General features: G+C 47.9%; 2 protein-coding genes across 5 annotated transcripts in view; one reads left to right on the forward strand and one right to left on the reverse strand.

Moving 5' to 3' along the window:
* The window catches only part of Tg (thyroglobulin), a 178334-nt gene that overhangs the window by 43141 nt on the left and 113040 nt on the right, over positions 1-22153 (reverse strand). The window lies entirely within an intron of this gene.
* Sla (Src like adaptor) overlaps positions 1-22153 on the forward strand; it is a 49477-nt gene that overhangs the window by 25934 nt on the left and 1390 nt on the right. For 2 of the 3 annotated variants that reach the window (XM_041671941.1, XM_041671943.1), the window contains 6 exons: positions 2649-2746; positions 11734-11833; positions 13118-13204; positions 15702-15805; positions 17581-17712; positions 21214-21361. In XM_041671941.1, the coding sequence (XP_041527875.1) occupies positions 2686-2746; positions 11734-11833; positions 13118-13204; positions 15702-15805; positions 17581-17712; positions 21214-21361 (632 nt within the window). In that variant the 5' untranslated portion in view covers positions 2649-2685. Of the gene's footprint in view, positions 1-2535; positions 2747-11733; positions 11834-13117; positions 13205-15701; positions 15806-17580; positions 17713-21213; positions 21362-22153 lie in introns of those variants that run through there. The other variant, XM_041671940.1, reaches the window with a different exon arrangement.

Genomic DNA, 22153 nt, shown 5'->3' on the forward strand with positions numbered 1-22153 from the left:
AATGTGATAATGCGATGAGCCCCTGCAGTCCTTCCACCTGGACCTGGAGGTGGAGACACTCCTCCCTCCGAGAAGGGGAAGGAGGTCAGGGAGAGGCGGGACCAGCGTTAATTAACTCAGCTCTCTTCTGCCCTTTTCTTATTGTTCATAGAAGCAATTAGTCTCCTGCACCTTCTCTAGCCACTGCAGAAAACTGTCACAGATTAAATCAAATTGTTCAGTTATTTCCTCAGGGAGGCCCCAGCTCCCCTGCTTCTGGGCATTGCCACTCTTTTCAAATAAAAGCCCTCACGTGGTGATTTAACCCCTTCCTGGAGGCTCTATGAGGTGGTAGGCCATGCTATGGTGCTGTTGAGGTAACAGGACTCAAAGGTCCAAGAGGCTCTTCGGTCCTTTTGTCAGGAGAAGGAGAGAGAGGATAGCATGTCAGAACCTAGGAAGCAAGGTAAGAGCAGAAGGCCCGGGCCTAGGGAGGGCCAGCCCATCCTGTGCCCTCATCAGCTAATGTCTTTGGGTTTGTCTCTTTTGTACATCTCAGGTTTCCTCTATGAAAAAAAAAAATGTAAACTTCCAACGTCCCTTCCTTCCTCCTCCCATCCTCCCTTTCTTTTCTTCTCCTCTCTCCTCCGTCTTTCCCTCCCTCCCTCCCTCCCTCCTTTCTTCTCTCCTTCTCTCTCTGAAGTTTAGGAACATAGGCTCCTCAAACAGCTTGCAAACACTTGAGAAGAACCGGGAAGGGTTTGAATGAGAGCACACGTGCTGTGTCTGGCCAGCAGGTCCTGTCTTTCAGAGGCCCCTGGCTCAGGGCTGGGTGTGGGTTAGAAGTCCCAGAACTGTTCACTGCACCGGCAGGGAAGAGGGGTTAAGTCATCACCCATTCTGTATTTAAAAGCCTTCTATGGAGTACTGTCAACCAGTCACTATTTATTCATATAAACGCTGAGAACACAGGACTCTTAAAATAAAAGCCTCCCTTTTGTTCTCCTTGCTTCTGAATAGCTGAGGGATTCCACCGCCTGTCTCCTTTCCTCCAGAATTAGGAAGTAGTGCAGACCTCCCTCTGCCTCCTCCAGAGGGGTTGCTCTCAGAGCGTAGCTCTTTCTAGAACTTGTGGACACAGGACTTGAGACTTTAAGCTTAGCAGTGGCTCAAAAGCCATGTGCACTCGGTCAAAGTTGTACTTCAAATTTTGAATGATGATATTTTTGTTTTTCCTAGACTCACATCTGTGGTCCAATCTTCTCTCTTAATAATGTGCACCAGGATGGAGTCAAGGTCGCCTTTGGCTACCTGGTCACAAGGGGCAACACCCCATCCCTACATGGTGCTATGTTATTGTGTTTCACATAGTAGGTTGGGTGCACAAATACAACTTTGACCTGTGATATCCTCAGCATATGAGGGGCTTCTGAGGAGCTGGCCCTGTGGCTAGAGACTGACTGCATAGACAGAGCATGGGGATAAGATCTGAAGCCAGGGTCTAGGGAGTGTAGACTGGTTCAAACTCACGAGGTCTTGACCCAAGCTGTGTACTCAGAACAAGCAGAATATATTTTCCCATTGGACTATGTGTTTCTTGTCCTCCTCCACACTGGCTAGTCTCTTCCCTTTTTCCCCTGAAACAGGAACCACTCTGTCCCTATTTGTGACCCCCTTCCCTGTGCTTCACTGAGACTCTCTTCTCTCTTCGAAATACTTGTGCAAAATCTTTGGATTCGAATGCTTGTTAACGTGATGCTCGCCAGTCAGGCCATGTGCTGGGTCTCACCAGCTTCATCTCACTTAGTTTTGTGGCAGCTAACCAAAGTCACCCTGCCTGTAGTCCCCAACAGCAGGCAAAAAAAAAAACAAAAACAAAAACAAAAAAAAAACTGTCAAGAGGTTATCGGTTCGTAAGGGAGAACTACAGCATTGTAGTTTGTGTGGGGCTCCCAGAGAGACCATCCTGAGGTAACCCAGACAGCTGCTCCTTTCCCTGTATATGAGCTTGAGTCAATTATGTTCCCCTTTAGAGCCTGTTTCTTTAAGGGCACAGGGCTTTGCCATGATCAAGGTTACAGCAGAGGTGAATGAGTTCTGCAGCAGGGAGAGCAGACACCCACCAAGTAAAGGGTGTGGTCACAAAGCTGGCCTTTGCCGCTCTTCGTTAACACAGGTGTGGAAATTCAAACAGTCAAGGAAGAGTCAGACCCAGAGGCCCCCAGCCTGGCCTGGCCTTGCCCCTTCAGGCTGTGAAGTGTGTTCAGGCTCTTAAGTGTGTTGTGCCTGAATTCCTGGGCCTTGAGAACTGTTGGCTACAGTCTGAGTGAGCACAGCTTCTTCAGGGCTCTCTAAAACACTGCTCAACTTCTCCAGCACCCCCTGCTCTGCTCAGCAACGGCGTGGAGGAATGGAAACTTTTGCCACCAACAGCCCTTGTGAGCAACTTCCTTCTCTGTGGTTTTTCTCTGTCATTCCCTTGATAAAAGAATTGAGCTGTGCCTCTGTAACCAACACTCATGCATCGCATCTTGACATAAAAAAAACAGCCGCCTTTCAAGGAGCGTGCTGCCTGAGAAATGATGCACCATGCGCTCTGAACTAGGTCACTCTCCACTCAGGGAGCTCTGCGTGCGCTTCATGCTACGTGTGTGTCTCTTGTACCGCAGGCTTCAAGTACCTTCCACAGCCCCAGGCAAGAGAAAGATGGGGAACAGCCTGAAATCCACACCTCCACCTTTGGAGAGGCCATTACCTGGCACCGAGGGTAAGTCTGACTTCTCTGGAGATGTGTTTAATTTGGTCCTACATTGATCAACAGGAAAGCCTGGACAGTGGTAGACAATGGTGCTTGTTGAAACTGTGCCGTGGGGACTGGCGCTCAGTCCCTCACTTTGTGGCTCAAGTTTTTAATGACAAACATCTGAAAGGGTCAGACACTTGGCGGTTTGAAAGTGTTGTCATTTTGAGAGAGAACCCTGAGATCGGTGAGTTCTGTCCTTTTATTTTACAGTCAGCAAAACCTAGCCTCACAAAGGCAACCCAGGTCATATCATTAACTGCTCCCAGAGACCCACCCCAAGACCATCTGATTCTGAAAGCTAGACTTTTGGTCATCATGCTTGCCCATCCATGATAAATCCTACCCCCCATACACACACCTAGGTACACAGTTAGTCTTGGAGAGCTGTGTGGTCAGGGCCCCTTTACTAATATAGACACTGTTTTCAAGGCATCCTGCTGAAGATAAAGAAATCTCCTGTCTAACAAAGGCTGCAATAGACCAGAACTCTAGAGAAGCAGCTGGGGCTGTGGGTTAATCGGGGTGGCCAAGCTCAGCTATGTGTTAACAAGTATCATTGCACCAGACTTCCAGAGATTCAAAGAGTCCTTCAACAATTGGTCACAGGGTGGAGGGGACATGTGTGAGCAGAGGGCAAGGCATCATCGGAGTTTGAGGGTCAACTATGTGGCCTAACACCCTCATCTTTCTCTCTGAAAAGTTTTAGTCAGGTCAGTGAGAAGGGCTGTGTGGAGGGAGAGCTCCCTGTAGGGAGTCGGAAGGGTGGTAGCCAACCGTGTTTGCAGGGTGGCTCCAGGGTACCACAGGACAATTTTCCTCCCCGCTCAAATCATCACACTCAAGATCTCATTCATCTCCTAGAAGAGGTGACAGTATCTCCCACTGCACCCTGTAACACCGAGTTCATAAAGCTCAGCTAACCATCCTGCTTGCCAAACGAGGACTTCATAAAAGCAGGAGTTGCCCTGTTGCTGGTAGCTTTTTCCATGACACCTGTGGGCCCTTAACAAAGGAGCCGCTTACTTTCTCCACACAGAGCCGACAAACTGCTCACCCTATAGCCTGATGGTCCTTCGGAGGCCAGCTATGAACAAGGGTAGGGCCTGCACCTGTACCCTTTCAAGTCAAATGCAGGGGCACTCCTAGGGACTTTTGATTTTTAACCCTAATACTTCCCCTTCTAAAGGAGAAAGCAGTAAGAATGCTCACAGGCCTGCAAGGTAAGGTGAACAGCGTGTGTGTCCTCTGCCTGCCACACGCAGTTCAGGATGGGCTGTCCCAGGCAGAGTGGCCCAATCTGCCTCCTTCTACTCTCCCCAAACTAACTCTTTTCTAACCAGCTCCTGGCTGGACAAGCACCAGAGAATGGGTAAAATAATGTCACTTCCTCCACATCCATTGCTGAGTTGCCGCTTCTCAGACTGGGGCAAAAGGGCCTGTAAGTATGCTTGAGCAAGCCTCACGAAAACATCGACCTCCAAAGACTTGCCCATTTGCCTTTTTTTAAAATGCAAATTGCTATGGAGTAATTTTCTTTTTCTTTTTTTTTTCCATTGTGTGGGCTGGAGGTCACCCCTAAGAGGGGGGTTTAGGTGTCTCCCCTCTGGCTGCTGGTTAGAATTCCCCAGGCCTGTAGCAGGCTCTAATCCAGAGTGTCACATCCAGTATTTGACAGGCTGCTTTGCTGCCCCACCCTGAAAACTTCCTCTGTTGTCAGGCCTGACTTGGTTTCCTCTTTCTTCATGTACCTATTTGAATACGGGAGAAGGCGCCAGGGCGCTGTTGTTCTAATAGGTTCTAATAGGCTGTTGTTCTAATAGGTTCTAATAGGTTCCCATCAGGCAGTGCCTGAATTGCTGATGCTTCAGGCCAGCTCGCGGCTATAGCTTCCTCTCTTGGCCTGGGTGACAGAGAGCTCAGGGCAGGAAAGCTCCTGGTTCTGCCCTAGGGAGCTCAAGACAAAAGAATTCTCCTGGCCTTTGGAAGCTCCTTCTTTCAGTATGCCAGGACAGTGGCATATGGCTTTATGGTTTGTTTTCTTCTCAACTAAGCTTTCTGGAATATTCTTCGTCAGTGTGACTCCTAGGGACTAATGTCACAAGGAGATGGTCAGATTCAGTAGGAATAATGCAAATGTCAGAGGCAGATGATCCTTTGGAGTCCCAGATGGTGTCCTTCAGAAACTGTTGTGACCTTGGGGAACTACCCCAGCCTTTCATCAGGGACTTTGCCAAGATCCCTTACCACCATAATAGAACAAAGAAAGAACAGTGACCTAGTAGTGAGGGTGGGAACGCGTTAAGCTCCACGTGAGGTCAGCTACGTCAGTGGGCTGTATACTCTGTGGACATCCCTCAAGGGTGGACTTCCCTCCAAATGTGGACTTCACTCAAGTGTGAGCATCTCTCAAGTGTAAAAGCAGTGGAACTGGAAACCCCAGGAGCTTTCTCACAGTATTGCAAATAATGAAATTTCCCAGACCATGTAAACTTCAGATACCTCCCCTGGGCCATATTCATACAGCACAGAGTTAATTAAAATCTGGGCGGGGGGACCTCCCAGGATGTTGGGGGAAATACATATTTCCACCCGCTAAAGACAACTTAGTGATTCTGCTGTGATAATCCCCCCCCCCCCCCCCAGTTTCTTCCTTCCCCATCACTGTGACCTACAGTGACATCTCATGTCATAGTCGTCCACACAAACCAGCTGTGCTCAGAACCCATCCCACAGTGCCAGGGTGGGAATCACACCCATCCCACATGCATTGACATTACTGATACTCATGAAGAAATAGCTGATTGAGGCAAGGGGGGCGGAGAAGAAGGAAACATAAACCTCAATATCCAGCAGAACTGACGGTGGGTGGAAGGTGGCTAGGAACAGCAAACTGTATTTCCTACCAGGCTCTGGTGGGTTTTAAGTCTCTAAGACTGGCAGATTCAGGATAGTCCTGACTCCCCATGTAATACACATCAAGAGGTGATTGATAGCGCATCATGGTGCCTCTGTGACAGAAGTAATCCACGTGTGGTTTGGTGCCTGAGGTGTGCCACACACACTTCTAAGAGTTTTGTGCACACGACAGGGACCATTGCATGCACATGCACATCTCCTGTAAGAATAGCATACCACATGCAAATTCCTTCACACTGATGCTTAATTCTTAAAATAGCCCAACCGCATCATCACGATCATCTTCTTCAATTCACAGTTGAGGAAACTGAGGCCAGGAAGGTTAAGTGAGTCTCCTAAAGTCTGCCAGCTCATCAGGGAGAAGGGAAGTTAAACAAATGGATTGCCTGAGATTAATATCTGGTGTCCCTCTTATTCTCCGTCAGATTCTGGGGAAGACTGTGTTCGGACAGGGTTAGAGTTAGGAGCAATGCCTGCTCATCTAATTCAATGACACAGACATTGCTATTGTGAGAGACCCCGTAAATTAAGCACCAGTCAGATCTCGGTCTGGGTCTTCATTTCTATAATCATTGACCCCACCCCCTCCTAGAACATGGAATGACTTTAGAATGAAGTGGATTTAACTTTTTGAGTCACTTTACACTTAATGAATGTCATAAAATATAAGTAAGTACCCTACCAAATCCATGCTTGTAGATAGTAGGACCCACAGACCTGGCTTACATCCATCAGCAGAACTTGGAGGGCCTTCCTGCATGTCAGCCTGTAGCTCCATATGATTGGCTATGTTGGTGTGTTGCTTCCTGACAAAGTTACTGAAAGTCAGGCCTAATGGTGGTGACCTTGGAGATGACCCAAGGGAGCATGAAAGCAGAAGTTGAAATTGTTAAGCCACTTAGCCCTGCAACCACTAGCCACATGGGCTGCCTGCATCAGCACTGAAGGCTCCCTTGGGTCTGGGCTTTCTCCCTGGAGAATGGAGTGTTGACTGGACAAAAGCTGCAAAGAGAGCTGTATGAATTGATCTTAGACCTGCAGACTCATGCTGTTCCCTGAACATGCCACTGATTCTCTCCAGCTTTGCCTTCCTCATCCTCCAGATAGGATCAGGTGACCTATGAGGTCGGGTAGAACATGAGGAAGGGATGGTTACAGCTTTTGCTACAACAAAAGTTGTTGGTGGAGCTTCTGGATAGGTTCTAGCATAGAAAAGAAGCTGTCATAACATACTAAAAAATAATTATGCCTCACAAGCCCGTTCTTTATGAACTAGGTATCATGTGCACCCAGTAAGCTCTGCCTGGATCCTTTCTACTCTGGTTCCCTTCCCTGCATGATCCATTTCTATATTCTGTTCCCCTGCTCACTCACCAGGTATCAGCAAATATTTGGTATTCCGAAATTCCTTTTCCCTTTTCCCAAGTGGAGTTTGTGTTTATATGACCTAAAGGTGGTAAGATACCTTTCTCCCATTGCCTTTCCTGGACATGCTCTGGCTAGAACTGGACTTGATTGTGAAAGAGTATGCTTGTTCTGTGTGGGAATGACCTGTGAGTCACAGAAACCAGCCTTGCATAATCTACCACAAGGCAGATTTTGTTATTTCCCATTTTTATTTGGGAACTCATCAAGCTCTGGTTTGTTAAAGAGCCTTCCTTCAAATTATTGAGCTCTGAAGCAGGGGCATTTGGGTCAGTCTTGATGGTGTCAAAGGCTATGGGCTTCTCGTAGTCAGGACACATTTGTTCTGTGAATCTGAATCCTGATCATGCCTCTCCTTCCTTAGCCCCCTCCTTCTGCCTCACTCATTATCTGGTTGGATCTAAATGTTCAGCTCTCTGGAAATGGAAACAAAATCCACTTTGTATGTAAGGTAAAGTCCTAATGGAGTTATACCACCCTTTCATTTTGTTTCCAGAAGTCTAGATGCTACCTTTGCATGTCTGCCTAAACAGGTAGCTTAAACTTAGGTCAAAAGATGTCTTGAAGAGAAAATACATTCCCTACTCTCAATATTTATTTTCCTAGGGACCAGAGCTCAGGAAAGACAGAAGGGGCTGTGTAATCTAATTTGCTCACAGTGGCTAGGCTGTTGTCCCTAAGGTTTAGATCAGGCTGTGTGACTTCTAGTGATTGGTCCTTTGGTGTTCTACCTCTGGTGATAAGGGGATGAGGGCACATACGACATTCCTAAGAGAACCCTTAGGATGAAGCCCAAGTTCAAGGCTTTCTTGGTGACATTTCACTGTCATTGCTGTGAAAATATGGCTGTTAGGGAAGCTCCACGAGAAGCTGCCTTGGCTACCATGAAACGGTAATACCCATAAGCCCCTCCATTTTTTCACTGGAACTCTTGCACTCACAATGGGCTTTTGTGTTTTGTTTATTTCTGTTCCACTTTGTTTTCAACATTATAAAAGGTGGCTTTGTCATATTTCACACTTTTAACCCTGACTGTGCAGTGTGCTGGCGTCAAACCCCAAACACCTTGGTGAGAACAGGCTCTATTTCAACGTTCTATTCTTGTCACAGATAAGAGTTTCTAAGAGTCATTTCTACCCTGTTTGTCATAAGGGGATATGCCAATGAGTACTTCTCTGTCTGAAATACTCTGGAGAGGTAGCACAGAGGACCCCAGGAAAGAGGGTCTGATCCTTGTTGTTCTCTATACACACGTCTGTAATGTCCTTTAAGAGGCAGACTCCAGGCTGGATCCAGGGCTGCATGACACTAAATACTCAAGTGCTCGGTCCTCTCTGAGCTCACAGCCAGGTAGAGTACTCCTCTGACAGCCACGCAGATGTGCCAGGGAAACCTGGCAACATCGCTTCGAAGGAGAACCTCAGGTTAAGAATAACAGAGCATCAACCCTCTTCTATTGGCTGCAGCTGCTGAGGGGTGGTAGAAGTGAGAGAGAGCCATGGTGACCCAGCAGAGAGACAGCACCCAGAAAGACTCTGGGGTCTGGGAAGTAAGGCAAGCCTGAGAAAGGTGTGTCACCCTCTGCTGAGGCAGCCAAGTGAGTAAGAGGCTGTTTCATATTTGAGTACATCAGGCAGGGAAAATGTATGTCTATCTCAAGAGAATTATCAACCTATCGTGGTTACAGAACAGGAAACCCTTGGTGGGGGTGGGCATGAAAGGTGGCATATCATTAGGTACCCGGACTCTGCAGAGCTAGCCCTGGCAGCTGGGTAGACTCCCAGGGAAGGTTTGTTTCTAAGTTTCCACTCTCCTGTGCCTCACTCTTCAGTTGGCCTTTGTCTTACTTACAGGGAACCTACAAGTTTGCACAAGCTTCATGCCCCAGAGGCTGGCTCTGTCCCTTATCAGGATTGAGGACCTCTGACTTCAAACCTAATTCAAAACTGACAACTGCTTCTAATTTCTGGGGTGGTATCTGGGTCACAAAGAGAAGAACCTCTTTTTTAAAATCCTAAGGCAGAGTGTGGGGCTCCTTCACCCATAGGCACAGGCTGGCAGTCTCACTGAGCCAAGCTTTCAGGTCCGGCAAAGCTGTTTCTTGGAAGCCCTTCCTCCTCTCCAGTGACTCATTAGGACACTTGCTTTTAGTTTCCTCTCACAAAATTTACATAGTTTATTACCCATGACTCAGTTTCCCCAAATGAACAACATATCTGCATTGACTCTTCCACCATGATAATAGATTTCTGATTCATTTCCCAATCGGCGGTTCACGCCTTTCCTGGAACCTTTCTTCATCTCACTCACTCAGCCTCATCTTCAATCTCTCTTTTGGCTCAGTCTGTGTAAGAGATTGAAAAGTTGGCCAGTAGGACCTTCAGACTATGAGAGGTCAGAGCTGGGGTTCTGGTACAGGGGACTACCTCACAGAAAGATGCTTGCTAGGGGCCCAGCCTGCACAGCCGAGTACTGGGGTTCTATTGAACATTCTGTGACTGGGCACAAGCAACGGCTCATGTGACCCTAGGATCTAGAACGTGGTGTCTTATGAAGCAGGACAAGGCTGGCTCAGGATTGGGGCTCAAAGAAGAGCCACTAAATGAAGAAGTAAAAGATGCAACCGAGAAGTGCAGGTTGACACCCAGCTAGCAGATACAGTGGGTACCATGTTTGCTGCTTTGTAAACATACTGTTTCCCTTGAGTGAACACCAGCACTAACCTGCATCAGTGCATATGAGTTATGGAGAACTACAAAGGATGGAAGCCAACGTTGCTTGGCATCAAGAAGGAGATTCGCATCTTATCACTGGATCTCTGCAGCCAGCTGGGCTCACACAAACCAAAGAGCATATACAACCCCCTTGCAAAACGTCATTAAAATTTCATACATACATGAGCTCTTATTAGAGGGAGGCAGAATTTAGGTCATGCAGAGTCTCAGATGTCAAGTTAAGTGTCGTGGCCCGTGAGGGTCCAACATAAATTCCCTAATTCCTTAAACCGGCTGGAATGGAGTCGCGAGGAAAAGAGCTGACACAGCTTACACTGTCATCATGGAAAAGGCCCGATTGCCTCCGTTTATTGTCCAAACATTTGATATACCCAGGCCAAATTGAGCGGGGAGGGTGGAAAACACATTATGCCATCACCTAGGCAACCAGGTGCCTGGGCTCAAGTCACATCCGCATCTAGCAGTCAGGTAGGCCCTGAATTAGCATCTCTATAAGACACCTTCCAACTTACAAAAGGAAGGAAGCACCAAACATCTGAACTCCTAAGTCATCAGCTTCAGTCAAACATCTCTTCTCAGGTAATCCACATTTTAACAAAAGAAGCTAGGAGCAGGCTTTTGTTAAGGGCACAGACAGCTTGTCTCCAGAGCTCTGTGATCAGCTCGGACCAGGGAAATGGCTTTTGTGCCATATCGAAATATGGGCCCACAGTTAAGAAACTGAAATTTTAATGTACCTGCATCAGGAAGTACTCAGGTTTCATTTGCCATTGCTGTGGCACTTAAGATCCCTGCTGTCTGGGTGCCTGACAAAGTGCCCATCCACCCCAAGAGAAGGGGGCTCTAAACCACAGAGCTTGAGCCTCCTGGCCCTGGAGACTCCAAACTGATTAGCCCAACCCTCTTCCACAAGTGACCACAGGTCCTAGGAAGGGCATCTGAAAAAAATAGTACTAAGGGTGTTTTTTTTTAAATCACATTTATACGTGTATTTGGTGTATTTTGATCAAATTCACCGCTATTACTCTCTTATTGGATTCTCCTCCTGTTGGGTGCCTTCTTTCCAACTAGGCCTTCTCTTATCTGTGTTTATCATGGCTCCCCCAGTTTAAGTAGGACACTTGTGTGAGCACAGATGGGGGAATATTTACAGGAGTTCAGGCAACTTCTCAGTGACCACACCATTGAAGGGAATGGCTCCTTCTCCATAGCAACCCATTAACTGCCTCAAGGAGTAGTCAGGCTATGTAAGTCCCTCCAAGGAGGAGTCTTTTCATAGCCTTCTGGGATAGGCATTTTCTCACCTGCCACCCCATTTTTACAATAGAAACACTGAGGCTTGTAGACACAGGGCAGACCGTGAGACAAAGCCAGTTTGTGTGTGACTAACTTCTAGGTCTCTGGGCAGAGTTTTTCAGATGGGAACACTGTGGCCAAGGTGGGCCTGTACTAAGATCATGTTCTATAGCTGTCAGAGGCCTGGCGGCCTGACATAGGGACATCTCCATGGAGAAGAGGCCTCGAACACTGGATGGGAGGGAAGAGAGCTTCAGAAGCACAAACTAGGCAGTTCCAGCGCAGTGGTCCTCAACCTTCTTAACTCTGTGACCCTTTAATACAGTTCCTCATGTTGTGGCGACCCCCACCCATAAAATTATTTTGGCTACTACTTCATAACTGTAATTTTGTGACTGTGATGATTCATGATGTAAATATCTGATAAGCAAGATATCTGGTGTGGGACCCCATAAATGGGTTACAACCCACGGATTGAGAACCACTGCTCCAGAGGAAAACTCCCAGGAGGTTCATCTCTCCTTCTTCCCAATTCCCTCCTGTGCCCCGTCAGTCAAAACCCTCCGCTTTGCTTCCTAGGACTTGAGAGCGACTTCCTGGCTGTGCTGAATGACTATCCATCTCCTGACATCAGCCCCCCAATATTCCGGAGAGGAGAGAAACTGCGTGTAATCTCTGAGTGAGTGATCCTCTCGAAACATGTATATCCCCAACCGTGACTAACACCATCAGATTTTCAGATATGGTCAGTTGTCCAGTTCTATGGAGGGTGTTCCTAAGCCTGCAATGAGGGGAGAAATTTGGTCCCTGCTGTGACCTGTCCTTTGAGTACTCCCAGGACTTTACAGCTAGCCTCCCGTGGCTCCTCCTCCTTTGCCATATAAATCTAAGCTCCTTAAGGATGGAGCCCCCTTATGACAAATGCTGCTTCCCCGCTGAGCTCATCAGTCTCTCAATGTGCCGGAGAATGTTATGCACTAGGGCATGCTGGGAAGAAGAAGCAGGGTCCAAATCACTGTAGGTGATAATAGTACCACCTTCATTCCTGCCAGCATCTGTAAGCAAGATTTCCAGCAGCCTGTAGCACAAACTAGGGGCTCTGAGTCCTTTGGTTCAGAGTCTCATTCATCGAGACATGCAAACGGATGTTTGGTTATACTTGAGGGGATAAACCAGTACAGGAAGCTTTTGTTTTTGAAACTCTTCAATCGTGCGTATCAGCTGAGGAAATGAACGACTGGTCCCCCAGGGGTGACACTTGTCAGCATGTGAGCAGGTTCCCCAGGTGACTCTCTGTGAGGGAGGGATAGCTGCTGGTTATACAGACTTTAAAGACTAAAATTTTAGTCGCGATAGCTTTGTTGGTAAAATGCTTGCCATGTATGCATAAGGACCCGAGGTCAGTTTCTTAGAACCCGAAATAAAGAAGCTGGGCAGGGCAGGCGAGCTCACAACTGTCATCTCAGTGCTGAGAAGAAAAAGACAGGCTCTGCCCGCCAGCCAGCCTAGCCTACTTAGCAACTTCCAAGAGAGAGAGAGAGAGAGAGAGAGAGAGAGAGAGAGAGAGAGAGACCCAGTCTCTGAAAACAAGCTTAGGGCCAGCAAGACAGCTCAGACTGTAAAGGTTCTTGCTACACAACCCCAATGACCAGAGTTCGATCCCGCATGTAAAGGTGAGAGGAGAGAAATAACTACACAGAATTGTCCTCTGATTTCTTCATGCATGCTGTGGTGGTAAGCACACGTCCCCATCCCCCACGTCATTCACACGCACAAACACACACACATACACATGCATACACACACAGAGAGAAATACATATAATAAGTTGAAAATGAAACAGTATCCCTAGGAATGACATCCAAGGTTCCCTTATGGCCTCCACGTGCACATATATGATGCACACAACATTTGGTTTCGCCATTTACTCATGCACGGTCCCCTCTCTGCTTTGTCCCGACAGTGAAGGGGGCTGGTGGAAAGCCATTTCTCTCAGCACCGGACGGGAAAGTTATATTCCAGGAATGTGTGTGGCCAGAGTGTACCATGGGTAAGTATATGTCTACATGGCATTATTCAGTCATGATGTGTATGGGGTTAAAGGGGGGGAGGGGCTCTTGCACTGTATAGTGCAAAGAAGGCATCCCTTGCGAAAGGAAGTTTATGTCCCAGCTCAAAGATAATCCTCCCCACTTTCTGGGCCTTGATTCCTGAGCAGTAAAATGAAGTAAGTTGGAATTTCTTGCTTAGTCATAGTGCTCCTATCACATACCTGAGTACTCCAGCACTGTCTATAGGAAGCACCTCGGTTCAGTACTAACTAAAAGTCAGTCTTTGTGGGTTCAAATCTTGCCTGTCACTTCCAGACCATGAAATAATATAGAACTCCTTAGCTCTGTGCGCATCCCCAGGTATTGATTACAGTGTAGGATCGTGGGCTAGGGATACAGAACCACACTGCTGAAGTGGAGTTCTCAGAAGACTAGGCGGGTGCTAGAAGTACAGGGAGCAGACTTCTGTGATCTCTGACTAAAGGCGGCCACAGACAGTGGAGCAGCCAACACCCTCGGCTCTGTAGGGGAGGAGCAGGCATGTTTGCTCCTGCAGCCAGGCAGGGGCCTCACAGCCCCCTGGGAGGTTGCAGTGGACTTCGGGTACTACCAAACTCACGCCCGACTTCCCTTCTGCCATGGGAGGGCCTTAGGAATGTGGCTATGCCTTGTTAAACCACAGGTTCCTCCTCTGTCAAGCTACCAGGCCAAACCTCAGTCCAAACATGTGCAGCAGAGAGGAGCCAGAAAGTAAGCAAAGGCCACTATTCAAGCTGTAAAGATTCTGACGTCACAGCCCCCCACCCCCGCCCGGGAAGTTGACATTCAAGCTCTTGATTCCACTGTGATCTTAACCACTTGTGCTCAAAGCGGGAAGGTGGACAGAGGGGGCTCCTATGGTAGTCATGTCCAGAGAGACTGGAGTTTGACATCACTTATAAACCAGGAACTCTGAAGTGCTTGCTCCTTTCTAGAGAACACACACTCACATGCTCCTACATATTGTAGGAGCTGCGGTGATGAGAACCTAGATGATTGACATAATCCTGGCCCTATCAGGCAGCTGCCTAATAGAGTGATAGCATTTCCCAAAACAGAATTGGAAGAAAGGAAGAGTAGTAAAACGGCTAAGGAATTGTGTGCCCCCCCCCCAAAAAAAGCACAATTTTGCTCCCTCAACTAGTGATGATAATTTGAATAAATTACTTAATCATTCTGGCTTTGGGGCTCTACTTTGGTGCTAGGGGAGAAGTCTTGCCTATTTAGGAGATTTAGGGGAGGGTTAGCCTTCACACTCTTAATACACTAGCAGTATGCTAAAATAATTCATATCTCTACATGGCTCTTGCTACTGTCTTATTTTCACAGTTGTAAGTAGGACTTTGAGAAGCACTTGCGTGTATAAATGTTTGCCATATACATTGAAACTAATACACCGTATATTTTTATTGCACTCTGTAATAGCAAGAAAATTAAAAATTACAATGTACTATGGTTCTAAGAAGGAAAGCAATCATGGTGCTGAGCACATAGGAAAATGGAACCACTTCTGTACCAGTGGTGTCCTGGACCCCAGTTCTCAGGCGTGCTCAGCCTGTGTGTGACTTGGGGAATAATGCAGGCAGCAAGACTGAAATGTCACTGCTCTTCACAGCCTGAGTTAGACCTGGGGATTAACAGACAGTGTCCTTTCTCCCAAACACAGCACTTGTTAAAGTGGGAACTATGCTGGCCATCCACTAACAACACATGTCCCTCCCAGCAGAAAACTGCCAGAGCCCAGTATGAAAAGTAAGAAGAAGTCACTGAATTTGAACACAGATTGCTCTGGTCCAGAGTGTTCTTTGATGAGCCTGTGTGTCACTGTCCTTTGGAAGCAGCCCTTCCTCCCCTATTGGGCTACCGTAGCGTAGTGGTTGGTTATTCATTCTCACCCTTAAGTGAAAGCAGCCAGAAACATACAAACATGCAAAGGCATTTATGCAGCAGGAGAGAGAGCCACTTGCTCAGTAGCAGGACCACACTGCATGGCTCTCCTTCCCCATGTCCACCCTGTTGCTCCTGAACCTACACCAAGTATGATGCCCTAGACACCAAAAGGGAACACAATAGTCCTCTGCTGGGAGTGTTGCTTTGGCAGGGAGTAGAGGTCTTACAGAGGTGTCTGGCACAGGAGAGTACCACATGGTATACAAACCTGATATAACAAGATCAGGGGCCTGCCCTAGTCAGTACCGAGAAACCAGCCAAGAAATATCAAACCTAGTATATATTCCTAGTCATTCCTTACCTAACACTGGCACAAAGAGCTACTCAGAGCACTTCATTTGAAAGATTGCAGAGTGAGTGAGCAAATGAATGAATGAAACATTGATTTCCCTCATCTGTGGAATTTGGGCAGCTTTCTGGGAACTAGCCATCAACTTTGTGCTGTTTTGTTGGCCAGTCTTAATTTCTTTTTTTGTGGTCACTTAAGACTGTCCTCTTCACTCCTAGCTGGCTGTTTGAAGGCCTGGGCAGGGACAAAGCCGAGGAGCTGCTCCAATTGCCAGACACGAAGATTGGTTCCTTCATGATCCGAGAGAGTGAAACGAAGAAAGGTGAGCCTTTTTCCTTCACAGGTGGCCACACAGGGCATCATCTCTCGACTGCCTTGCTAGGGATCTCTTCCCCCTCGCTCACATCCATGTAACCAGAGCCAGTGCTATGGGCAGGATCCTGGTGTCATACCCACCATGAGAGCAGGGGGATAAGGATAGGGCAGGCCACAATCAACTGAGAACACATGGATGGCAGGCCTAGGCAGCCTGTCGACACACAGACTAGGGGTATCCATCCCGGCCTGGCCTGTGCTCACTAGCTCGGTTCCTGTTTACTTCTCTGAACTCTGTGCTCATCTGTGAAGTCGTGGTGAGAGTCAAGTAGAGTATTCAGGGTGTTCTCACTGTGTGCAGGCCCTCAGCAGCAGTCACCTCTGCGCTGGGATAAAATGGGGCATCTCCGAGAATTAGGGCAAGCAGGTGTGAGCTTGTAAACTCACAGAGATCGTTATCATTCTGGTTTCCTGTGACAGTAAAAAGAGAAATAACAAAGTCCTTGCCACTGCTCCAAGCAGGGGCCCAGCAGTACAGTGTCAGCACTGAGTTGCTAGGGGGCTGCCTCCTGTCTTTCAGCCTGGATCCCTCGCCCACGGCCCTGCCCATGGCAGGACGTTAGTCTGGGAAGGTTCTCATCACCTCGCCTGTATGCTTTCCCGGCTTCAAGTCACAGGACCCAAACACTTCACAGTACTCACTCATCCCCAGCATACTCCTTTATTTCTAGCTCTGGGTACCCACTGTAAAGGGCTACAGCATAAACAAAAATTATGGGATGTAAATGTGTAAGAATGGTTCACATGATTTCCTGTTTGCCAGTGCAAACCTGCTTGCCACACTTCTAGTTCCTATCCACATGGCCAGAAGTCACATAGTGGGTGATTCCAAAGTCAGGACTCAAGTGGAACTAGATACACGTGCCCTTCACGGTGGTCAGGGGGCTGAGGCTGAGGCCTGCATCCAGGAATGCCATCTCCAGGGAGGTGAAACTGGACAAATCACTCAGGGTCCAGAGGCTCCTTGTCACTCTCTATACAATATTCAGTAACAGTCTTCCCAGGCCTTTACTGGTAGCACAGACTCAGTGAGAGCAGTGCCTTGCCCTCTCACTGCCCCCAGAGTGAGCCATTTCAGGAGAGCCAAAGGATGGAGCAAAGGGAGGGAGGGGTCCAAACATGATGTAAGCCCAAGGGTCTTACTTTCCACTTGGGGACACCAAGGCTACAAGAGGCGATGGTACCTGCCTGGTACTCTTTCCCTGATGATGCTGAAGGAGAAATCACATCCTTTACAGATTTCTCAATGACCCAGAACACATGCCAACTGATGCTTGTTCCAAGTTTCTAAGAAAGGCTGGCTTAAATTAAGGAGCAGAAAGCACAAAGGATGAAGAAGTATGGAATCCCTTTCCTATAGCATGGTGACATTGGGGATACAGGAACTCTAGGGAACAATAGCTAAAACATCTCAGCCTGCGTTTGGAAAGGGCTCAAGGACCACCAAGACTTTATCTTCCCTAATCAAATGCAAGAGATGACAGAATTTACCTCAAAAAGGGCAAGAGGAAAAGCCACTATCCATTCCCTCAGGTCTGATCAAGTCATGTGGAGAAGTTCCTCAGTGAACCAGCCTAAAAGATGGGGTGAGGCTGCCCATAGACTAAACACAGAGAGCTCCAAGGGGGCATCTTTTTACCTGGGTGATAGTGGATTGGGCAGCCTGTCCCCCTTACGTGGAATGCTATGACTATGTCCTGACCCCTTCTGTCCCCTTTGCAGGTTTCTACTCGCTGTCGGTAAGACACAGGCAGGTGAAGCATTACCGCATCTTCCGCCTGCCCAACAACTGGTACTACATCTCACCACGGCTCACCTTCCAGTGCCTGGAGGACCTGGTGACTCATTATTCTGGTAAGGGGCAGCCAGGGTCAGTGGGGTGAGCCCCGTGTGCTGGTGCATGACAGTGCCTGGTAGGTGGTGCAGGTCACCGAGAAAAGCCAGCGATTTCTCCTACCCATGCTGTCTCCTTCATAGGCTCAGTTCATTGCCTCAGGTCACATAAGACCATCTGTGCATGCTGCCCGGATGGCAGAATGTCCCCCCTGCATAAACAGAATACACCAGGATGCCCCGTATTCACAATCACAGCCTGTGCTGCAGACACTCGGCCTCTCTTTAAGGGGCTTGTCTCCTTAGGACAGTGATTCTCAACCTTCCTAATGCTGTGAACCTTTAATACGGTCCCTCATAACATTACTTTATTGCTACTTCATAACTGTAATTTTGCTATTGTTATGCATCTTAATGTAAATATCTGATATGCAGGATAGCTGATATTCGAACCCCTAGTGGTTTGCGACCCACAGGTTGAGAACTGAGGCCTGAAGGTGACCCAGAAACACTGTTCTGACATACTAGGCCTTTCCCCTTTGTTGCTTGCCAAAACTTTTTCAGCATTCAAGGCCAACCTCTCCCCACTTCTGTAGGAACCTGTAGCAGTAGAACAAGCAGCTACTTCTCCATCTGCAGAGCATACCACAATGTTTCTCTCCCTAGCACCCCAAACAGTTAACTATGGTCTTGCCTGTGTTCACCATCAAGCTCCTAGAAGAGAAATGTGTCTTCCAGGCTAACCAAGATGGGGAGGAACCCCAAAATGCTAAAGCACTGCATGAAGGGATTAGCAGTTGTTAGGTTTCCAAAGACGGGATCTGGCCCTGTGTTCTATATGCCATGTCTGCTGGCTGGCAGTGGTATACCTGGGACTGGGTGACTCTTCCTGTTTCACTTCTTACTGTGCAAAGAGGATGCTAATTATTCCTACCTGTCACAGGCACAGTGAGGATTACTGAGATGTGCAAAGCGCTGTTCAGAGAGCACGCACCTGGCCATGAGCAGCTACAGGATAGCAACTGCTTTTCTTCAGCCTCTTCCTCCTCTGCTCCTCCACCTAGCCAGAGGGAGGAAAAACTGGCTTTGCAGTTGCTTTGCTAACATCTCCTTTTCCGTAGTTCGAGATGCTGGCACTCTCACTAGTATCTGTTAGGGTTTAAGGTCTTTAGCTGAAGAAGCAAAAGCCATTGCAAGGAGAAAGGAGCCCATAGGTGATACCTCTGATGTATGAGAAACAGCAAAGGCTGCTGGGAGAGGCAGACGTGTGCTTAAACTAGGTTGTGAGGGGCATTGGATAAGGCTTCAACTTCTCCCTCACTGAAAGTGGTGGGAACAGCCTCTTGCGGACTGCTAAACGTAATGACTTATGTGCTGGGTCTAATGTAGTCTGACAGGTGCAAAACAATTACAAGCATCACTTTTGTGATGGCCTCTAAGCCAGCAGCTAGCTAAAACTGAAAGAGGAAGGGAGTCTTGGACTTCAACTCCCTAAGCCTAAAGGTTGTTTGTGGTATTTGACGCTTCATAACAATCACCCGAGGACTGCGCTGACCAGAAATTTTGCATAGAAAACAGCAAATCAGCCACCCACCAGAGCTCTCATGACTGGGAGATGGCACACTACTGGGCTAGGCATACCCACCTCCTCCTGAAATTTCGGTCTACAGCAAGGCTGGTGCAGAACTAGCGCCTTCCTGAAAGACACTCCTGACCATCCTGTGGGCCAACGAGCTACAGCCAGGGGCTCACCTCTGCCAACCTGGCAGTGTTGGGGGAGGGTTGGGAATCCAGATGTTCCCTGTATCTCTTATCAAATCTCTCTGGGAAATTGGGGTCAAGAACAGAGTTGCTAGGACCAGGGTGAATTATATTATTATATACAATAGCCAACAGGCAGGACAAGGTTACCGATTTTCTACTCCAAGCCATGCACTGCTTTTGGCATGCATCACTGGTCCCACGCCTGTGGATCAGGACTTTTGTTTACATTTCTGTGGTGTTTTTGTTCCATATCCCAAGTACGGGATAGTCTGCTAACTGCAGGATGTTGAGACGGAGCCTCAGTGAGGAAAACTAGGTGAGGGCAGCTCAGCCTTTGACTAATGTCTCTTGTCTATGTGACATTACTCACTCCGTGCCACATGATGTGGGAGTAGACCTAAAGTAGACCACTCTCAGAGCCCATCTTGCCGCGCAGTAGAGGTGCACTATCTTTAGGCTTCATGTCTGCCTTGTGACATCGCTCCTTGTCCATCTCCAGCCTCAATAGGTCACTGCTTCAGATGCACATCCAACCAAGTTTTCCCTTCCAGCTCTAGCATCTATGTCTATGTTAGTGACATACTGGATTAGCATGATGTCCACCTAGAAACCAGAAGTGTATGTGTGTCAGGGGCGGGGTGTCTGCCACTCTCTACTAGGTTGATGTGCTTCCTCAGACAGTTTCCTTTTCTATTGGATAAGAACACCCCAGAAACACACAGATCAGATGAAAAGAAGCCACCAGGGATGTAGGATGCTCAATAAAGCTCCAGGATGAGCAGAGGGAGACCAAGGTATTTGGGTCCTGCTAGAGATTTGCTGACTGTCTGACATCTTAGGCCTCTGGGTCTCCCCGGGGCTAAGGACAGGGCTGGGACCCATGTCCTGAGTAAGGTGACAATGACTCGTTAGGCCTAGGTGTCTGGGACCACAACATCTGTATTTGTAATGATGCCCTGCCACAGAGAAGCTTGGAATCATGGGAGTTACTTCCTGCTGCTCTGCGAGAGATGAAACCCTGCAGACCCGAGGCTGCACACCAGCCAAGGGGAGCAACAAGGGTTTTACCTCGTGTTTGTTTTGCTCCTACAGAATGTGCAGGGTCAGAAGGTCCTCCCTACTCTTGCATCACCAATTCACTCTCTTTTGCCCTTTTAATTGTGCTTCCTCCTCCCTCTTCCTGTGTCTGCCATTTTGTGTTCTGCTCTTTTCACCTGCCTCCTCCTTTGTTCCACTCTCTCGTCCTTTCTCCTTCCCTCCTTCTCCCTTTCCTTCTTCCGTCCACGCTTCATTTGTCTTCCTGCCCCGAAAGTGTTTGAAGGTGCCTGTGATGGATACGCTTCCATTCTCTGGCCCAGGCAGGGACAGATAAGTGAAATTCAGCCTGCTATGAAAACTCTGCTCTCAAATAGGTATTTGACAGCTGTTTTCCTGTCATTTCCTTCTGTGACTGGGAAGAGTGAGGCTCCGAGGTGCTTGAGGTAATTCACCTCATTAGAGCAACGTTGTAGCACAGCCCCGAGTTTGGTTGTCTCTGATTCCACGTCTGCTTTCTTTCCATGGCAGTGTAAGCCTAGAGTTCATATCCTTCAGGGCATAGCAACATTGGCCAAGGTCCATTCCCCACTGACATCTTGGCCTCAGTTTCCCCATGCCAGTAACCAGGGGCCTATACTGCTCCTCTGGGTCTCTGTTTTGTTCTCCACACTGTCTATGACATTGTTGTATCCCTGATTGTGGTGCCCTTCCATCCAACAGAGGTGGCTGATGGTCTATGCTGTGTGCTCACCACACCCTGTCTGGCACAGAACACACCTGCATCGACAGCTGGCTCATCACCGTGCACCACCTCTGGTTCACCTGTCACCTTGCGCCAGAAGACCTTTGACTGGAAGAGGGCATCCAGGTGTGTGTGTGTGTGTGTGTGTGTGTGTGTGTGTGTGTGTGTGTCTGTATACATATATATGCATGCACATAAATGTGTGCCCTCCATGAACACATAGGAGCACCAGATGGGTGTGGTGATATTTTGTTTGTGCTCTAACAAATAAAGCTTGCCTGAAGATCAGAGGCTAGAGCTAGCCACTAGTTAACCATATAGGCCAGGCAGTGTTGGCACACACCTTTGATCCAAGCACTTGAGAAGTGGAGACAGGAAGTGATATGACCAGGCAGAGGGAGGAATATAAGGCACGAGGAGACAGGACCTCAGCTCTTTTTCTGAAGATTTCATAGAGGTAAGAACTCTGGAGGCCGGCTGTGCGGCATCTCTGATCTTTCAACATTAACCCCCTAATATCTGACTCCTGGTATTTATTATTAAGGCCAATTAGGATTCACGCTACAGACGGGGTGACCCCAGCATAAGAAAATCACAAGCAAGCACCCAACCTTGCTAATACCCCCATGGGCACCATGAACAAGGGCAGACTCTGAATTCTGTGAACACAGAGTGTCACACAGCATATGGTATCCACAGTTTTCTGGAGCTTCAGACATTCCCCAAGTCCATTTTCAATGCAAACACCACATTTTTAATAGAAACAACCACCCTGCTCTTTCTAATGATTAGAATCCAAGACAGTAGCACACAAGTTATTCTGGCATACATTTAATATTTAAAATCTAATTACAAAGCTTATACATTCCACCTAAATCTTAAGGTAACTCATTCTCTTTGAGTAAGAAAGGAAGAAAA

This window comes from Microtus oregoni, unplaced genomic scaffold (genome assembly GCF_018167655.1).
Source record: "Microtus oregoni isolate MIOR12 unplaced genomic scaffold, Mior012 000022F_ref0000154, whole genome shotgun sequence".
Lineage (NCBI taxonomy): Eukaryota > Metazoa > Chordata > Mammalia > Rodentia > Cricetidae > Microtus > Microtus oregoni.